Source organism: Mus caroli, chromosome 9 (genome assembly GCF_900094665.2).
Source record: "Mus caroli chromosome 9, CAROLI_EIJ_v1.1, whole genome shotgun sequence".
In the NCBI taxonomy this organism is placed as follows: domain Eukaryota; kingdom Metazoa; phylum Chordata; class Mammalia; order Rodentia; family Muridae; genus Mus; species Mus caroli.
Window position 1 is genome coordinate 46256746 of NC_034578.1, and position 20426 is coordinate 46277171.

At 46.9% G+C, this 20426-nt stretch overlaps 1 protein-coding gene across 4 annotated transcripts in view; it reads left to right on the forward strand.

The window, feature by feature from the left end:
• The window catches only part of Drd2 (dopamine receptor D2), a 66866-nt gene extending 47520 nt beyond the window's left edge, over positions 1–19346 (forward strand). For 2 of the 4 annotated variants that reach the window (XM_029481157.1, XM_029481156.1), the window contains exons 2-7: positions 6677–6992; positions 10949–11058; positions 11955–12091; positions 13278–13468; positions 15959–16289; positions 18083–19342. In XM_029481157.1, coding sequence (XP_029337017.1) covers positions 6708–6992; positions 10949–11058; positions 11955–12091; positions 13278–13468; positions 15959–16289; positions 18083–18276 — 1248 coding nt within the window. In that variant the 5' untranslated portion in view covers positions 6677–6707 and the 3' untranslated portion in view covers positions 18277–19342. Of the gene's footprint in view, positions 1–6676; positions 6993–10948; positions 11059–11954; positions 12092–13277; positions 13469–14400; positions 14488–15958; positions 16290–18082 lie in introns of all 4 variants that reach the window. The other 2 variants (XM_021172004.2, XM_029481155.1) reach the window with 2 other exon arrangements.
• The last annotated feature ends 1080 nt before the right edge of the window (positions 19347–20426 follow it).

Here is a 20426-nt window from a genome sequence, read left to right on the forward strand (position 1 = left end):
TCACTCAGATGTGACTTGCTGACACCAGAGAAGGACCCAGTTTCTCAGTGTACCTAGGTTTGGGTGCTGAGAAAGATGTTCAGGGGTGAGGAGGGGGTCAGCCTGGAGATGAATGCAAACACATGCCCCAGGCCTGTCACCATCCCTTGCCATGGCTCTGAAAATCCTAACATTGCTTCATCTTTCTTTATCCTTTTCACAGACACCCTACACTCTCAGCTCAGGATTTAAGAAACCCTGCCATTCAGATAATGCTAGTGTCTCCAGTCATCATTCCAGGTTCTTGGAGTCTAGGTCTAGGGGATCTCAGTGGTGGGTACCTTTGGGGTACAAGCCTGGTAGTAAACCCCTGGAAGATGCTCCACTTAGGACTCTTAGTGTGAGGTCTTTCAACCCGCCCCGACCCCCCTCCCCCAGGCTGAAGCTGCCTCTAGGTCAAGAACGAATCACTTGATGGGAGAGCCTCGTCCCTTCCCAATCCTTGTCCCACACTGCTTTCCTGGAAAGAGTTTGTAGGCTCTAGAGAAAGAGCCATCCCTGAACCACAGCCTGGCCCTCTACCTAGAGGAGGGAGGTATTGGCTTGGGTTGCCAGGAGCCCTGAAGAAGAGCACCCTACCTACTCACTCCATTTCCAGCAAATCACTCCACCAAGCTGCTTTTGACATGTAAATGAGAAATTCTCCCCCCTCTTTACTTTTTTTTTTCATTGAAATGCTTAAAGTCTTAGAAAAGAAGAAGAAGAAAAAAATTGATGTGTTTAAGACAGCAGTGTCTCACCCGCCATCGAGCCTGATAAGGGATTGTTAAATTTTAATTAGACAATTAGATTCCTTCAAGTGCCAAACTTCAGAGGAGGCAGCACAGGAGAAGCTGAGGAAAGCACAGGAAACAGGCAGCCTGGGTTCACGAAACACCGAAGGTGCTCTTCCCCCCCACCTGCCAGCTCTGTGCTCCCTGGAACAGAGAGGAGAAGGCACAGAGGCAAGAGTCGGCCATGAAAGGGCATCATCCCCTTCCTGGACCAATCAGCTTTCCTTTGGCAACCCTTGATCACCCGCAACTCAAGTTCTTTCCCTGAGAGAACACCTTATTTCGGAGTCACCCTTCAATTGTGGTGCCTCCAAGCAACCTTTTCCAGCCCTACCTGCTTGTGAGGAGCCCTGACTATTGTTGTCAGTCTGGGAGCCTGCCTGTGTCTGATGTGTGGCTGGGAGAAGTGAGGGGACCCTCATCTCCCCTCCCTGTCCCACGCTCTGGCTCTGTGTGCTCCCAGTCTTCGACTTAGCGGTGGGTGGTCTCTATGGGATATCAGTCTAGGTTGCCTGGGGACTCAGTTCAGCACACCAACTTGTCTCTCAGCTTCTCCATGGGAAAGCTGGCTTACTTCCAAGTTCAGGAACACACAGGAAGTAGGCTTTGTGAGGCCCATGGGGCAAATGGCAGAAGCTGCTGAGGTTGGATACCCTAGCTCCATTATCTTTGTCTTGCTATTTCCATCTACCTTGGCTCCTTCCAGACATCTGCTCTAAGCTTCTGAAGAGGGCCACTATTAACACAGGCTGGAGCTAGGTTGGGTGTGTGAGGGAAACTTGACTGGGATAGGCTCTGAGCATCAAAATAGATGGTTCTGGAAGACCTTTTAGTTGACCTTGGCCTTTCTAAGCAAGGGCAGAAACAGTGAATACTGGGAACATATGAGGGGCAGATGGTTTTTGTTTCTGCTGCTTCAGTAGCCCAAGGCTTGTAGGCCACCCCCAGAAAAGGTCTGCCTAGGACCCCATCTGCCACAGGGTCAGCTGAGAAGAAAGCTCAGAGGTTCCACAGTGGACACTGATCCTTTTCTCCTAGTGAGGTGGGTGGGTGAAAGTTGTCAGCCCCTTTGGATGCTCAAGGAGATATAAGGTACTTTAGGGAGACTGACTCAGACACTCCTTCATTTGTCCATCTCAGGGTTAGAGCATGTAATTATTTCTCAGGGGACACAGTCCAGTGGCCACATCTGTGAGGCTGAGCTTTGGCCATGACCAAGTCTGCCTGTGTTGGTCTCTAAGTGCTCTCGGACTGAGAATTGTGATTTGGGAGTTTTTGTATTTTTTTTTTTTGCAGGAGGGAGGAGCCACCTACAGGGAAATGGAGGTTGGTGAGCAGTTCTTTTGCATTTTTTAAAACCCCAACAAAAAAGCTTTGTTATTACATGTGATCATTATTTATTTGAAAATTCTGATGGCCAGAAGAATAATTCACTCTGAGCAGATTTCTCAGATAAAAAAGAAAAGAACAAAAATTTTGGTTTCTCTTGGCCAATCCAGGGTCCTGGCTGCTCTGTGGTTTCTCATGTTCTGTATACAAGCCTGGGAGCAAACACTGACGTCATTTGGCCTCTTTGCAGTCAAAACCAGCTTCCCTGGATACCTGGAGGATTCCCAGCTTTCTGTTGTCCATCCCATATGGATAATCTCTGGCAAGGACATGGGTTGGAGGGGAATCCTCCAGGTACTCTCATGTTTCTTGATATTTTAGGGGTTGAACATTCTGCACAATCCAAAGGATGAAGGGAAATCGGAAGGCGATGGATGAATGAAGGAACCTGATCCTGTCAGGGTTTCTCAGGCTTTCTGAAGGTACCAGAGGGGAGGGAGCTCTGCTTTACCCGTTCTAAGATTCAATGGTCTCCCTTCCATTTCAATGTCTGATAGAGTCAGCGTGCTTTTTGTAACTGAATGCATCAAGGTCTGTGCTCGAGTTTAATGCCATTCTTCTGGTTTCTTGGTGTTGCAGAAACCAACAATGTGGTTAGTCTTACTGCAGTGGGCTATAGCAGGTGACGTGGGAAAGCAGAATCCTCTAGTCTAGCTGCAACCTTACCTTGAATGTATGTATGTCTTGAAGCCAGGACAAGCTTTATCTCATTTTGGAACATTTTCCCTTTATGCAGCATCCCCATGTGGTCTCTCTTCTGTCCCCACCACCCTGGTAACTCTTTTTATGTCCAAAGTTCCTCTTTCTATGGCACACAAGACAGCTTGGAGTGGGGTCTATGTGAGTGGCTTCATTTAAGTTAATTCCCATTTAAAGGTTCCATCTCTAACCATGTTCTGAGACTGTGGAGTTAGGGCTTTAACATATGGATTCTATAAGGCAAATGTGCGGCACACAGTGCAGCCCATTTCTGGAGCCCACATGCAACGTATATGGTGCTCATGAACTGTAGTCCTATGGGCATTTGTGAATCTAGTGGCCTGTGTTAGCCAGCACGTATCAGGGACAGAGGGTTTTCTTCCCAGGTCTATTAGCAGAGCCTTTGATTCTGTTCAGAAAACGTGGGCTTAGTACTCACTATCAGAAGACCACAGAGTAGGAAGTCAAGAAAGAACAAAACAGTGTGCTTTTGATGTGTTAACTCCCTCAGAATGAAGCAGGAGCCACACATGGTGCAGCTGTGAGAAAGCAGACACACAGATGGGGGTATTCCAGGAAAGAACCTGGAGTGGAGCATTGGGAGGCCCGAGGAGGGTGGGAGACAGTCCGGGCTAATTCCAGGAAAGAATTCTGAGTCAGTCTTTCTTTGAAGCATGTGTAGGCTCAGACTAGAGTTTCTCAGATGCTTGCCTCCTTTATAAAGTGGGGTAATACTGAAAGCTTGCAGGCAGTTGTTTTGAGGTTGAGACAGTGCATCTAAAATCATTTAGCAAACTCTCAAGCTTCTTACAAGTATATAGTTCCATCATCTTAGATCACTACGGTGTTGCAGAACCATGACTCTTGTCTGATGTAAGAACAGGTGGTAGAGAGGGGGAAAAGGGGAAGATAGGGCACTGGGGATCATGGGAGGGGACACAGGGAGATCATGGCAGATATCACTGGCCTGACCAGGAGAAGGGGCAAGGCAGCGAGAGAGGAACAGAGAGATCTGGGGTAGAGCCTGGCCTAAGAGTAAAGTCCCGTTGTTCTGGTGACTGAGAAGGGTAAGGCAGGACAAATGCTAGTCAAAGGTCTTTCTGGATTAGTGTGAGTTCAAGGCTAGCCTGAGTGACTTAGTTAGACTGTCTCTAAATACAAGAGAAAGGAAACTGGGAGGTGGCTCAGAAGTGCTGCTTAGCAGGCAGCAAACCCTTAGTTCAATCCCCAAGTGCTGAGTAAAGAAAGCAAATAGAACAGGAGTTAAGAGTTCCTCCAGACCCCAGTGCACTGCCTAGTGCTTCCTGTGTGGCTGGTTCAATAGATGCTGATTGAATAAATTAATGTCAGAAGCAACCCAGCTGCCTGATCGATATGTGCATGCAGGTATCCTGCTGTGTGCTCCAAGTGGGAAGAAGGACCCATTGGCTCTGCTGAATACAGCATCAATAAGACCTGATGCTTCGCTGCCTTTGAATTGGGAAACTGGCTACAGGATTGCATTCCTGTGTCACCCCACACTGAATCCTGAGTGGCGGTGCCGAGTAGGAGCCCTCCATCTGCGTCTTTCCCCTTTTCATCTCCAATGCCATTGACCGGTTGCTCTCAAGCCCATGTGGGTGGCAGAGCCCCTGGAGGTCACCGTGCTTTGTGTGCCTCGGAATGCCAATAAATTTCATTGCATCATGTGAGATAGGAGCACCTGTGTTGGCAGTGCTGAGACCACATCATGTGTGCATTGTTTTCACAAGCCAAGCCAAGCCTGATGCCTCCCAAGTCTGTGCCTAAGCACCCCTTCTCCATCTTCTCTGAGGGGGGGGGGGAGTCTCCCAGAGCCCTAGGGAAATTCATAAGCTGCCATAGAGCTTTCTTTCCCATTGTAACCTCCTTCCTTCTCCCGTTCCCATCTATGTAACCACCAGGCTCTGTGACACCGACTTCTAAGGTCTATGTCCACTTCTACTACTTCCAACTAGTGACAGACCTCTCTTACCTGAGATACAGTCACCTCATTCTGCTCAAGGCTCTTATCCACCCTAAGCAATCAGTGAACTTTCCAGAGCCCCAGATTTAGTGGGATCATTCTTTATTTTAAAAAATCAATTAATCTATCTATCTATCTATCTATCTATCTATCTATCTATCTATCTATCTATCTATCTATCTATCTAATCTGTCTAGTCTATCTCACCTATCTAATCTTTTTTACCTATCTAAGGTATATAAGTACACTGTCACTGACACACTAAAAGGGGCATCAGATCACATTACAGATGTTGTGAGCCATCATGTGGTTTCTGGGAATTGAACTCAGGACCACTGGAAGAGCAGCCAGTGCTGTTAACCATTGAGCCTTCTTTCTAACCTGAATGGCATCATTCTTTTACTCCTAGATTTTCATGGGTTCCCAAGCTGACAAGACCCAGTTATTTTGGCCTATGAAGGTTCCTCTGGTTTAGTTTTCCTCAGCTTCATTGCCACACCCTCTCTTTTTAGCTGAACAGAATCATTTGCTGTTGGGACTATGCTATGTTCTCCTTGGATGAAACATCTTCCAACATTTAGTTTCTCAACAGGCTCTTCCTACTTCACCTCCGGGCTGCCACAGCATGTGTTCCATGCAACCTCGTCATGTCTTGCTTAGATTCCTGTAATGGCTTCCTTCAGGTGTCCCATTTCTGCTATGGGCCTCTCCAGTCACTATGTGCTCACCATGTACTATCCTCAGATTCATCGTTCTGTGAGGCAGATCTAAATGTGTCGCAGGGTTCAATAGATGCTGACTTTGGCTCCCTGTGATTTAACCTGTACAGCTGATTTGATTCAAGTCATGCCAAGACCCTCTAGGAATCTGCTCTCTCAAGTCTCTATTATAGGCCTTGCTGCTTACTGGCTGGACCCTTCCCATAATCCCCAGCTCTCTATGTGTCTAATCCCTATATATCTCCAGTTTCAGTTGAATGTCACTTCCATCAGAAAGTCTTGCTTGATTACATAAACTAGGGTGTGTATTTCTCTGCCCAATTATTTTGTCCCTATTATCAAAAGGTTAATTGCTTGATTAATTGGCTATTGTTTTCATTCTTTCTATTACCTAGGATTGGATACAGGGCCTTCTGTATACTAGGCAAGCATACTATACAACTGAAATATACCAAAACCTCTCTTTTTAGTTTTTTTTTTCTTTTTGCGGTTTTGAGACAGCATTGGACTAAGTTGTCAAGCTGACTTTGAGTTCACTCTGTAGCTCAGGCTAGCCTTGAATTTTCTCTTCCTGTGCATCAGCATTTGGAGCAACTGGAATTACAGATGTGTGATGCTGAGCACAACAGCTAGTATTTCTTCTAGAATGTAAGTTACAAAACCATGTAGATTTTGTTTGCCTGTGTTTTTAGCCACATGTAGAATGATTAATAAATGTTAAAGCATCAAGAATTAATGAATGCTTATTTCTGTTTCTACCACAAGACTCTGGAACTCCTAACTAACTGTGCATGCGAGTGTGTTGAACAAATGAAAGAATGGATGAGTTAGCTCTTTTGAAACTTATTTATGTTATTACGCTTGAAAATGTAATTTTCATTTATTAAACCATCTGCTAGAAGAACAGAAGCTTTTCCCAACATTGGGATCGCTAGATACAGGAATAAAAAAACATTGTTTGGGGAATTCTCAACTCTACTAGCTCTTGGTTTTTCTGCAGGGAATCCTCTTCAGGAGGAAGCATGCCTTGAAAACACTCCTGCTCACTCCTTGTGTTCATTTCTCCTGGCCAGAGCCGTGCCACCCAGTGGCCCCACTGCCCCAATGGATCCACTGAACCTGTCCTGGTACGATGATGATCTGGAGAGGCAGAACTGGAGCCGGCCCTTCAATGGGTCCGAAGGGAAGGCAGAAAGGCCCCACTACAACTACTATGCCATGCTGCTCACCCTCCTCATCTTTATCATCGTCTTTGGCAATGTACTGGTGTGCATGGCTGTATCCCGAGAGAAGGCTTTGCAGACCACCACCAACTACCTGATAGTCAGCCTCGCTGTGGCCGATCTTCTGGTGGCCACACTGGTTATGCCCTGGGTCGTCTATCTGGAGGTAGGTCTTGGGCCCTGCCTTCCTCAAGAACCTTAGACTGGAGTTTGGATTCTTAAGCCACCAGCAGTTTCTGCCTGTTCTCTCAAGTGGTCTTTCCCTCATCTCTGGACTCAGTTTCTCTCTTTATGGAGCAGACAGTGATCATAATCATTGTGCTTCCTAAGTGCAGGGCCCATGGTAAGTATTCTGTACACAGAATCTTCCTATATGATCCTCACAGTAGCTCTGGGGACAGACCTGGCACTGTCACCATCTGGCAGATGATGGGCCAGCTGGTCAGAGAAAATGTATGTCTTCTCTACTCACATTGCAAAAAAAGGTCCAAGCTGGAATTCTGCCTTGCCCTGGAATTTTTTCAGAAGATTATACTAGAAGCAGGGCTAAATGGTGAGAATCCCTAAGGAGGGGACAATGCCTGTGCTCCAAGGTCTGAAACTCCCGTTGCTCTCTCCCCATTTCAGAAACAAGGGCTGCTATTCTCTGTTGTCCTTCTTTCCCCTTTCCAGTGTATTCTAGTGCCTACATCTTGGTAGAGGCAGCAATGGGCAGCCCATGCTGTAGCCCCTTCCCAGGGAGGATGATGCAGTCTTGCAAGACAGAGCCTGCTTGTCATCTCAAGCAGGAGGGTAGGCATCCCCTGCTGAAGGCCCTGTGGTGGATACATTGCAGACACTGATGGAGAAACTCAGAGAGCTGACCCTCCTCTGTTTAGTTCCTAGAACAGGAATCAGAGGCTTTGAACAGAGTCCGTCCTGACCCAAGCCATACAGGAAAGGGAAGAGCTGTTTTTTGGGGAAGTCCCAGTTTGGAGCCCTTCTCCTTGGGGAAACTCTTCAGGTCTAGCATGTAGATATGGGGAACTGGGGAATTTAAGAGGCACAAGTGAGGTGCTCTTGCTTCCTCTGCCTAGGAGCCTGGGGTGGCCTGTCCAGTGCAAAGGGCAGCCTCAAGCCTGGGTACATAGGAAGTTGATTAGTTATTCAAGATTGTTGTCATTTTGTTTCTGTTGCTGCGATTTAAAAAATACTCTGAGAACGGGAATGGGTGGGTAGGGAAGTGGGGGGCGCTATGGGGGACTTTTGGGATAGCATTGGAAATGTAATTGAGGAAAATATGTAATAAAAATATTAAAAATTAAAAAAAACAAAAAAAATACTCTGACAAAAAGTAATTTAGGGCAGAAATGGTTTATTTTGGCTCACAATTCCAAATTACAGATTGTTTAGACAAGTGAAGGCAGGAACTTTGAAGCAGCTGGTCACATCTCGTCCATAGTCAAAGGCAGATAGAAATAAAGGTGTGTGTGCTCAATGCTCAGCTTGTTCTCTCTACTCTTATACAGTCCAGAGCCATGCCTATGAAATAGAGCCACTCACACTCATGGTAGGTCTTCCTACCTCAATTAACCCATCAAAAACAAATCAAACCCAAAACCAAACCACCACTAACAACAACCACCAAAATCCTCTCAGACACTGACAAAGGCCTGCCCAGTTCTCAGGGGGACTCTTTGCAGGTGACTCTAAGATCCATCAGATTGACAACTGAAACTCACCACAACAGGCCCCCACTGCAGTTCCTCCACAACCCTCTTGTTTGTGAGGACCCTCGACTCTGTCCATCCTCTGAGCTATATGCAGAACTCTCCTCGAAGAATCACTTGATTTTCAGGCTTGGTCAGCTCATGGTTCCTTCAAAAAAGGGCCCTATGCCTCAAGCTACCACAGAACAATGACGGAGGAAATAGGATCACAAATGACCTTGTGTGCCTTGACTTTCTGCTTATAAGTTCAAAAATCCATTGAGTCACTATACAAAAAAACGTTCAGAATGGTCCATGGCTCATATTATATGACAAGGCTGATAAAGAAGAAATAAATAAAAGATAAAGAAAGGATGATTCCCCTCCCTCCCCTTCTTTTCCCTCTTCATGCACAGGCAAAGAGGCACCCCCTTTCCAGAAAGAAAGATGTTCTGTTCAGGATTATGGATATGGGGTCTGTTAGCCTCCAGCCCCCAAGTCCTCATTAGACTGCAGGATAGGACACATCCCTACAGTAACTGTCCTGGGATCTCTGGGACCCTCAGTCCTTCAAGAAGATGTCTTTTTCATCATTTTCTGCCATTGTTACAGAGGTGGAGTGGAAAGCTTCAAGAGTCAAGGTGGAGAAAGACTTTCTTGGCTCCACCCATTTCTGTTTGAATAGCTAAGGGAGCAATTCCTGAGAGAGGACAGAGAGGGAGCTCCTGCCTTCCTGGGGGTCTTCCAGGTCTCACATCCTTCATAGTGAGAGTCACTGTGAGCAGTTTGTAGAAGAAGTGCAAAGATGGTTCTGGATCATCTGTTACTTACTCAGCAGGGATCGATTGAACAGTAGCCAAGTCTCCCCCTGGGTCCGGGGCCTGGGGAATCTTGGTGCCCTGGATGAAAAAAAAAAACTGATGAACGATTAGACAATGCAGTTTGCTTGAGGCAGCAGGGATAGAGCTCCACAGGAGATTGGGACCCTGCATCCAGGCAGGAAACATTGAGAAGCTTGTGGCAAGGAGTCCTTGCTGTTCCTAACTACTTTCCAAGGTGGAAGAGAAGCAGTGCAGGGAAGACGAGGAAGAGGTCCTTGGTATTTCAGACCTGGATCCTCAGGAGCATGAAGGCAGCTTCCAGATCCCAGTCCCAGAAGGGATACCTAAGCCGTGAGCCAGATGGGCCTAGTGCTCTGCCCAGTGAGTGGTGCCTTGAAAAGAAATTCTGTCTCTTGGAAGCCCTGCTCATGCTTTACAGTCTTCAGTTCCCACAGTCCAGGAACAGACACTCATGAACCCCCAGAAGATGTATACAGGAAAACACTTGCTTTAGCCATGGCTGGCAGAGGCAACTGTATTGCCCCTTATGGAACTTGTTGGGTTTTGGAAATATTTGGTTTTGTTTCTGAGATGGGAAGAGAGGGCAGTGTTGGTGAGGATCAATATGACAGTTAGTATGGGACCCTCCTGAGCTAGAGCACACAGTGTATGCTTCCCTGCTTTAGTCCATGGATGGGCATTTTTCACTCCTCTCTCCTGTGAGTAGAATCTAAACATTTCCTATATGGTTGGGGCACACCAGACTTGCAAATTTAGGGAGCACTGGGAGGGATAACATCACCCTAGATCTGAAAGTTGCCTTCCCCCTCTTGCCAAAAATCAGCAGCAGAAAGTATAGCAACTATGGTTGTCTGTGTGGTGAATAGGTGTTAAGTAGATAAAACCAGAATTTTGGAAAACTTGCCGAGATCCTCACCCAGCCACTTTACAGATTAAGGCTCAAAGTTGAGGCACTCAGGTGAGGTGAGTCATCTTTCTCCTAACACAAAGTTCTTGCCACAAAAGTAGATCTACATGAGGCAAGGGGTACTGGCCCCAAGTCCTCATAGGATCTACTTGCTTCCCATTGCTGCTTAGCTGGTGACCTGTAAGGTCTCTATGATAGATCATAGGGAGTCAACCTGACAGGATCCTGAACTACCTAGGAGACAAACCTCTGGGCTTGTCTGTGAGGGGCTTTCCAATATTCAGTTTACCTGAAGTGGGAAGAGCTACTCTATATGTGGGCTTTGCTATTCCATGATGTTGAAGACATAGGGTGAATAAAAACAAACAAACAAACAAACAATAAACTCAAGATGAACCCATCTTTCTTTGTTCCATGTGACCAGATGCTTCACGCTTTGACCACCACGACTTTCCACCATCCTGGACAGTGTCCTATAGCTATGAGCCAAAATAATCCTGTCATTGCATTGATTTTTGTCACGTGTTTTGTTACAGAGAGGAGAAATGTGACTGGCACATGTACTTGGTTTGTCCTCCGAGATTGTTTCTATACCTCATGGGCATGGCTCTCTTGGTAGGATTGAGCCCTAGGTAAATAATCTCCACAACCATGCTTTCCACTCAAGACATTGTTTTATCTCCAGGTGGTGGGTGAGTGGAAATTCAGCAGGATTCACTGTGACATCTTTGTCACTCTGGATGTCATGATGTGCACAGCAAGCATCCTGAACCTGTGTGCCATCAGCATCGACAGGTGAGGACATCCATGTTGGGTGAGATGAACTTGGTCATTCTTGCTCAGTGCCTTACCTCTTCTCCGCATCAGGTTCTGTAGTGACTGGCTGTGTGTATGTGAACCCATGTGTGTGTGTGTGTGTGTGTGTGTGTGTGTGTGTGTGTGTGTCTGATGTGTTGTTTGGCTAGATAGTGCAGACTACCTAGCTCATACCTTATATGAAAGAGTTGGTTCTGACTGGAACCCAAATCCTGTTGCTCCCTATTTATATGCCCATGGGAAGATTGTAGAAATTATTTGACCCCCATGGTTCATTTTCACTGTCCCTTAAGCTACAGTGTTGAGTTAGGAATTTGGGTTCAGACACCTGGTCAAGGGGGCCCAAGCCATGTCCACTTTACTCAGCTGTACTCTTAGAGTCTTCCACTCACACACATAACATGTTGTGAGGCTTCCAGAGGACCTGCACTTCCCTCTCACAGGACTGTTGGAGGATGAGATGTTATTGAGTGAGGAATGAGTGTTTGGTAGAGGAATGTGAGGGGGGATTAATAATGCTACTGTTATCAGAGCCAACCTCAATTATTGCTAAATGAGGCTAAAGCCTTGCTCTGAGGGACAAAACTACCAGTTGTCAATAAATTCTTTAGCCTTCTGCAATCTAGTATAGTAAGGATGGTTTCAGATGTACAAAGAGCCATCAGAAAGTCTACAATCCAGGTGGAGGAAGTTAAGTAGTGAATGGCCTAGGAGTACAGAGTATCTGCTGCTCATTAAGTGTTTGAATGTGAGGACAAGGGGGAAGGTCTTAGGCAGGCTTCATAGAGCCAGGCAGACAGAGCATCTGTGGTGCATGTTGTAGAGTGAGGGGTCTGATGGCCAGCAACCCAGACTTAATATCCTTGCCTTTGCAGGTACACAGCTGTGGCCATGCCTATGCTGTATAACACACGCTACAGCTCCAAGCGCCGAGTTACTGTCATGATCGCCATTGTCTGGGTCCTGTCCTTCACCATCTCTTGCCCACTGCTCTTTGGACTCAACAACACAGGCAAGTCTGGCCATTGCCTGGGGCTCAGATGACTCTATCTCTCTGGTTTGTTTAGGACAATGAATGGCCGAGTCTTTTATACAGATATGGGTGGTTGCTCATTCCTAACTCTAAGGAGGCTGGAGGCATCACACAGATCCAACCCAACTTAGAGTTGTTTCAGATTGGGCAGGAGAAAAAAAGAGAGCCACCGGGCACATTGGGACTGGATGTGGAGAAGGGAAAATGGCTAAAGAGAAGATTTGGCCATTTTTTCAATCTAATTTAATGTGTTGGTGTAATACAGACAGCTTTACAAAGTGCACATGTGTGTATGTGCTCATGTAGGTTATTTCATTTACATCTGATAGTGGTACTTAGGGGATGAGGTTGCAACCCAGTGGGTCAGTTGATCCAAGGTCCCATTCTACCTGGAGCAAGAAAACTAGAAACAAGTAGGAGGTGAGCCAACCTCAAGCCCCTTCTTGTAGGAGGCAGTGTAAAGAGCAACTCAAACAGAAGGCAAATAGAATACTTACAGTATGGATCTGCTTCTCAGCAGAGAGACAAGAGCTATATGGGTATTTCTCTAGAGCATAGGCTACATAAAAGTCCAGGAAGTATATAATTCAGAATAAAGATGCCACAGGAATTCTCAGAAGTATGAAGAAAGCTAATTATATTTAAATTAATTCAGAGTGAATTTGATATCTACAGACATCTGGTCTACCTGGAAGGAACTGTAGGTGAACATTAAACAATAGAACACAGGTGAGTTAGTTAAATAAGTGGGTGAAGTTATTCTGTTGTCAAAATTATGGAATAGCAGAGCCTCTTCTCTTGAAAAACTAAAGTAATGGATTTCTTTTTTGAAAATACATTTTATTTGGGTCATACCCTCTGAATCATGGCTTTCCTCTGTGCGTAGAAATGGCAAAATTAATGAGCAAGTAATTAGAGAAGAGAAATGAGAAACTTGGAAGCAGTCAGTCCCAGGTTTACTTCTTGATCAACAGTTGGGGGTTTTATACTTTGATTTTTTTTTTAACTGAGCATTGATTTGCATCTACCATTTCCAGGCAACATTCCGTACATAATCTATATGATTGCTTCTGTTTTCCAACAAGAAGATAAGCATCTTCTGGTGGTGCTATAGCCTAGTGGGCCTGATGACATGTTGCCCATCTGAGTTTCTCTATTCCCCTAGACCAGAATGAGTGTATCATTGCCAACCCTGCCTTCGTGGTCTACTCCTCCATCGTCTCGTTCTACGTGCCCTTCATCGTCACCCTGCTGGTCTATATCAAAATCTACATCGTTCTCCGCAAGCGTCGGAAGCGGGTCAACACCAAGCGTAGCAGCCGAGCTTTCAGAGCCAACCTGAAGACACCACTCAAGGTCTCCAACCTCAGCCCCAACATGGGTCTCTACCTAAGCATTATCAAGAGAGCTAATACTACATATGGGTCGGGCCTGGAACATTACAGTAAGGTGGAAGTCTAGGCTGGAATAGCTTCCTGGGGTGAGATGAGGGTGTAGACCTCAGTGGAGTGACAGAATCTTTACAATGGGAAGATGGTTCCTGGTGGGAGCTAAGTAGGATTGGCCATGTGAAGATCTTTGTGGCTGTATGAAGCAATTCTTGCTTGATCTGATCCTTAGTTTCTCTATTCTTCCTCAGGTAGTTCGGCCTTTCTCATTATGGCCTCCATGTTTCCTTCCCCCTTCTTCCATCGTCTCTATACCATTCTTTGTACCTGCTATGCTCAGCTCTGCCCTCCATGTACACCCCTGCCTCCTCTTCCCCCACTTTTTTCCTCTGCTCTTTTATCATAAAATCTCTCTCTTTCACTCAGTATTCTACAATGAAGGCAGTATGTGGGTATGGAAATATCAAGAACTTATGGGTTAGATGCATCAGGTTCAAATCCTGGTCCTTTCACATTTTTAAAATTGTGTGTCCTTAGGCATGTTGGTTAGCTTCTATGAGCCTTGGTTTCCTCTTCTGTTAAGTGGGAGTCATGTGCAGTTCACAGGGTTTTCCTGAAGATTTGATGTGAGAAAGGATGTGAGCATGTGCCTAGCATGATCTTGAGTAGGTCCTCCACAAAGAACAAGCTCCTTTTGCCTCTCACCTTGCCTGCCTCTTCTCATCAGTGTACCAGCCTTCCCTCTTGCCCGACTGTCTTCTGTGGCCCACACTCCTCTAGTTGCTGAGCCTCTGACAAGAGTCTGAGTTCTCCATGGACTCCTTTGTATTGGGTTTCTATTCCCTTACCATCTCTGCTCTCCACTGTCTTGTGTGACCCATGTGCTGGCTCACTCCACAGGGCAACTGTACCCACCCTGAGGACATGAAACTCTGCACCGTTATCATGAAGTCTAATGGGAGTTTCCCAGTGAACAGGCGGAGAATGGTAAGTGTTCAGGTCAGGGACACAATGCCATCTTTCTGCCTACCCCCACCAATGGAGCCCACCATCCCTGATCCTAGAATCTCAGCTATTTTAAGGGAGAAGTGTCTCCTGGCACCCCTACTTTGCTTCAGCTGAGAGCACATTTACATTGTACACTTCTAGTAGGGAGTGAGATGCCTTAATTCTGCAGGGCACCGATACGTTGAAGCTTGTTGGGGAAATAATCTACTCATAAAACCTAGCAAACGTGACTATACAGGCTAGTTCCACTTCTCAAACACCTCCATGCTTCCTGATATCACATCAAATCCTCAGGTAACCCTGGGGAGTAATTCTTATTGGTCTTCAGCTCACAGCAGAGGTAGCCAAGGCTCAGAGTACAGGTAGCTCACCCAAGTCTAAACAGTTAGTGAAAGAGTGCATATTGGAGCCAAGATCTGTGTGACTTCTAAATCCACATCCGAGTTTTCCCATTCAGCATGCACCACCTTTTGGATAGGCAGCTTCTGAGGCTGGGAGCTGGTGGCCAGCTGTAGGGTTGGGACAGAGCAGAGCAGCTGGGGTAGACAAGAAGCATATTGTGAACATAGAACCTATAAATGCAGACTTATAGCATACTTGAGCTCTCCATGGTACTAGTTACAACCAGAGTTCAAGAAGCAGGCATTTCATTCCCCAGCTAAGTTGGGATACATAAAATCCAGCAATATGTCTCTTAGATAGGCAAGGTTCCTACAATTTGGCTGGATTCCAAGGACAGGACTCTAATGAGCTATGTGTAATATAGGTACTAAAACAGATCTCAAGTTATAATCAAGGCAGCAGCCCATTTTCACCATCTGGGCAAATAGTCTGTATTTCAGACGCTGATCCTAGATCACAAAAGGTCTGGGACAGTGGAGTCTAAAGAGGACTGGGAAGCTATGTGTGGATCCATGTTGGGGCTTCTGGGTCAGTCTACCAAGGAAGACCATATGGTGCTTCCAGATCCGCCCTATGCTTTGGAATCAAGCTAGTCAGCCCACGTATCCTTGGTGGTGCAGGTGCCTGTACTCCAGCCTGGCAGGGAGGATGGAGAACATGATTTTTATGTAGTTAGAATTAAGTTCTTGAAGGTGAAGCAAGACTGAACTTCAGTCAGGGTTTATCTTAGCAGCTGAATTGGTGTCTGGCCCTTAGCACTCACGAAGTGTCACTCAGGTTATTTAAAGAGAAGTGGATGGGTGCTAGCATCCAAGCATTTCTAGGGTATTGAGGCTTCACAGATTGCTCTGGGCAGTGGTCCAGGAGTAACTGCCGTGAGTTTGAGTGCTGTATTCAGATGGTCCCTGCCTCCCAGTGATGGCTCTCTTTGTGTTCCTGGCAGAGAAGCCATGCTGTTTGCAAGAGTGTGCAGAGGGGCAGGAGGACCGAGGAGGCTTGGTGGCTTCTGCCCAGGAATTTCATCCTAAGTTCTCTCTCTCTGCTTCAGGATGCTGCCCGCCGAGCTCAGGAGCTGGAAATGGAGATGCTGTCAAGCACCAGCCCCCCAGAGAGGACCCGGTATAGCCCCATCCCTCCCAGTCACCACCAGCTCACTCTCCCTGATCCATCCCACCACGGTCTACATAGCAACCCTGACAGTCCTGCCAAACCAGAAAAGAATGGGCATGCCAAGATTGTCAATCCCAGGATTGCCAAGTTCTTTGAGATCCAGACCATGCCCAATGGCAAAACCCGGACCTCCCTTAAGACGATGAGCCGCAGGAAGCTCTCCCAGCAGAAGGAGAAGAAAGCCACTCAGATGCTTGCCATTGTTCTTGGTGAGTAAGCTCTGGGTGATGGCCACAGCCCTGCCATGCCCAGCCCTGGCAACATCCCAGCAGGTCCTAGACTCCGCTTTGTTGACCATAGTTTGAAGGTCATGGGTTGGGTATTTCTGCAATAACAGGCCACATTCCATACATACAGTCAATATTTAGTAGAATCTCCTATTGTGTCTGCTGTACAGAAGGGCAAATCAGAATTTGTGTAGTTAACTAAGGCATAACTAAGGCAGTTTGACTCAGTGTCTGGGCTTTACTAGTCTCTGGTTAAGAAACCATAGCCTGTGTTCTAGGTATGTGCCTTCTCCTTCTGCTCTCCTATATGTAGAGTAAGTTGCCTCTCACGGTGGCTGTCATAGTCAGGATGGCACAGGGTGAGGAAAGCATCACATATGAGAGTTCTTAGACATTTTGTTACTACTACTATTGCCGAGGAATTGGAAAATATGCATTTTTCACTCAACCAAGTTCCTGTATGAAATATCGTCCCCTTGTGAAAAATCAGATAGGTATTTGAGAGGTGACTACAGATTTGCTAGGCAAGACTTTTGAATAAAGTTCTATGGGCTGGAGAGATGGCTCAGCTGGTAAAGGCACTTGCCACCACCAAACCTGACAACCTGAGTTCAATCCCTCAGTCCCAATTTCCCACAAGCAGTCCTTTGATTTCCATGTGGCTTCTCTCTCTCTCTCTCTCTCTCTCTCTCTCTCTCTCTCTCACACACACACACACACACACACACACACACACACACTAAAGAGCAATTTTTTTAACTTTTAGGCAATTGTGTAATGAAGGACACAATCTAGGAAGTAGACTGAAGGCAGTTGGGAAAGGAGGGCAGGGTGTGAGCTCTCCATTCTCATGACACTGGGACCCTATCTGATGGAAAACCTATGCTATGAGTAGGTAGGCTCTGATGCCCTCCTGTTCAGAAGCACAGGCCCAAGAGAGGTAAGGGATTATTTTCCAATACATATCTAGGGTGTGGCAGGAGGGGTTTGGAGCCAGTTCCATGTGACAGTCCACTAGTTCTGCACTTGTTACTCCAAGACGCTGCTCTGTCCTAAAACATCCCCTGTAACTACACACTGAATGTCCAACTGGAGCAAGTGATCTTGAAGCCTGCCTTTGTAAGAGTGCATGATCTCCAGGTAGGACAGACAAAGGCTATGCCTACCAACACTGAGCAGTCTTAGGAAAAGCTGGAGCAAGAGCCTTGACATTTGAGCGGTTTAGTCAGATGGGAATCAGATGTCAGCTGTGTCAGTCAAGAGCAAAGTGGTCTTGGGGACATTGTGAAGTCAACATAAAAATAGTTTCCCATTGAATTCAAGGAGCCACCATGAAAACTTCTCTTTTCCTAAATTTTATGTCCCACACTGCTGAGAACAAATTCTGTCCAGTGTCATCAGCTTGAGGATAGCATTGCCCACGATGGTGACTGGGAAGTAGTTGGTGTGCCTATTTGCAGAGACCTACTAGAGTCAGACAGCTAACATTTTCCATTCGTTTTTAAGCAGGTGGATGTCATGTCCATTGAGCCAACGAGAAAAATGAGGCTGAGGGAAATGCAGGGACCCTTCCCCACAGATGTGTGCTAAACGAAAGATATTCAGATCATAGACCAGAGCTCCCTTTGCCACAACTCTGGGGTGACCACCAGCAGTTAGCAGTCTTGGTGCCCCAAGGAAGCCTGTGACAGTGTAGATGGATGGATGGGGAGTGGGACTCACCTAGTCCAGTCTCTCCTTCACCCAGTGCCAGCCTGACCTTGCCCTCTTCCCAGGTGTGTTCATCATCTGCTGGCTGCCCTTCTTCATCACGCACATCCTGAATATACACTGTGACTGCAACATCCCACCAGTCCTCTACAGCGCCTTCACATGGCTGGGCTATGTCAACAGTGCCGTGAACCCCATCATCTATACCACCTTCAACATTGAGTTCCGCAAGGCCTTCATGAAGATCCTGCACTGCTGAGTCTGCCCCTTGCCTGCACAGCAGCTGCTTGCCGCCTCCCTGCCTAGGCAGGCCAGACCTCATCCCTGCAAGCTGTGGGCAGAAAGGCCCAGATGGACTCGGCCTTCTCTTGACCCTGCAGGCTCTGCAGTGTTAGCTTGGCTCGGTGCCCCTCTCTGCCCACACACCCTTATCCTGCCAGGGTAGGGCCAGGGAGACTGGTATCTTACCAGCTCTGGGGTTGGACCCATGGCTCAGAGCAGCTCACAGAGTGCCCCTTTCACATGCAGATCCTGTCTCCTTGGCACCAAAGAAGCAGCAGCCTTCCTTGACCTTCCTCTCAGGCATGGAAGCTAGCTCAGTAGCAGAGCACACCTTGATTGTTGGCTTGGCCTGGCCCTTGCTTGCCTATGTTGGATCAGGTAGAAGAGAAGGACTGTTCTTACTTTACAGGGACCACATAGGAAAGCAGGGAACATGCCAAGGCCTTCAGGTGACGTTAGTGTCGGGAGACACACATAAACACCAGGTAGCTCCACGGACCCCAGAGAAACTGAGGCTGAAAATCTGTTTTCCACCCCAAGTCTAGTGTGAGTCCCTACTTTTCATAGCAGTGGGTATTGCTATGTCCTCCACTGTTATAGAATCCCATGGGGTTTCTGTACCCTTTGGGGGAAAACAACTCTAATCCTCAAGGGCCCCAAGAGAGACTGTAAGGAGAAAAATAGCTGATTTCCCTCTACCCTCCAATCCACTCTGCCACTTCTTGACATACATTGGACATAGCCATTCCCCACAGCAAATGCTGGACAGCCTGGGAAGTTGAGCCTTGGACCAGTGTTGGAGCTGAAGTTGGAGGTGGTAACTTGGGGCTCTTGGGCGGGGGATGTTGATATCCTCTCTCTCCCAAGTCTCTTCTCTGCCAGTGCCTCTGCCTTAGAGGAGGCTGTGGATGGGGCTGCTGGGGCTGCTGATACCATTGGGTCTGGCCCTGAGTGAGGGTGGGGAAGCTGCAGCTTGGAGGGGTCTGGGCTCCAACTCTGTAACATCACCATACATGCACCAAACCAATAAAACCTTGACAAGAGTCATTTCCACGGGCACTTGGGTGGCCTGGAACACTGTCAACACTACCCTTAACATCTAGGTATAGCATATAGGTGACAATAATAGGGAATCCAGCTACCTCACCTTCCTGGATCATGGTTCCTCTTCAGGACTAATCTTAGCCACCAGGGCAGGGAGCGTTTCATGGTAAAGGTGGCCCCTGAGGTGTTAGGTTTGCTCATAGCTGTCTGTTCCATGTCTGGTCTCTGGCATGGGCAGTGTGAGACAGGCAAAGCCTGAGGACAGTGGCTTGAGCAGGTGTCCATCTTCTCAATCCCAGGTTCATTCACAACTCCAGGCTCTCAGGGTCCTAGGCGGGCACTGCCCCAACAACAGACAGCTGACTCCTTAAAAGTGAAGTAGAAATCAACCCAGTGAAAGAGGGATGTTCTTGGCACCTTACAATCAGGAATAATGACAAACAGGGTAGTAGCACCCACGGGCTCAGGCTCTGGGGAACTGTCAGGGCATAATTTGCATGCTAAATATAATATTTTTAGCACCAAAGTTTTGAGCACTTAACTTGCCCTGAACATTTAATTATGGACTTTGATCTTCTTGCTGAACTTGAATCTAATGCTAATCTTTGGGAAAGGCTCTTGTCCCCAGGAGCACCCTGGTGCCAGAAGGTAAGCTAAGCAGGTGCCCTAGGGTAGCTCACAGCTACCAATGACTTGGTAGCCATCTCCTGGAAAGCACTGGACCCTCATTTAATCCAGAAATCTTAGGAAACTCTGAGCTGCTGATACCCGCCCAACAATCAACCAACAAAACAGAACAAAACACCTCCCCATACACACACACACACACACACACACACACACACACACACACACACACACACACAATATGCTGTTAGCCTAACGACGAATGGATGATCTTGACCTGGCTGGGAGATTCAAAGTTTGTCTCATTAGAAGTCTTTTGAAGGCACTCAAGTTTACCAGCAGCAAAACCAGAGAAAGAGGAAAAAGAGAAGGAGCAGGAGGAAGAGGAGGAGAAGAAGGAAGAGGGGAGAGAAAGAGAGAGAGAGAGAGAGAGAGAGAGAGAGAGAGAGAGAGAGA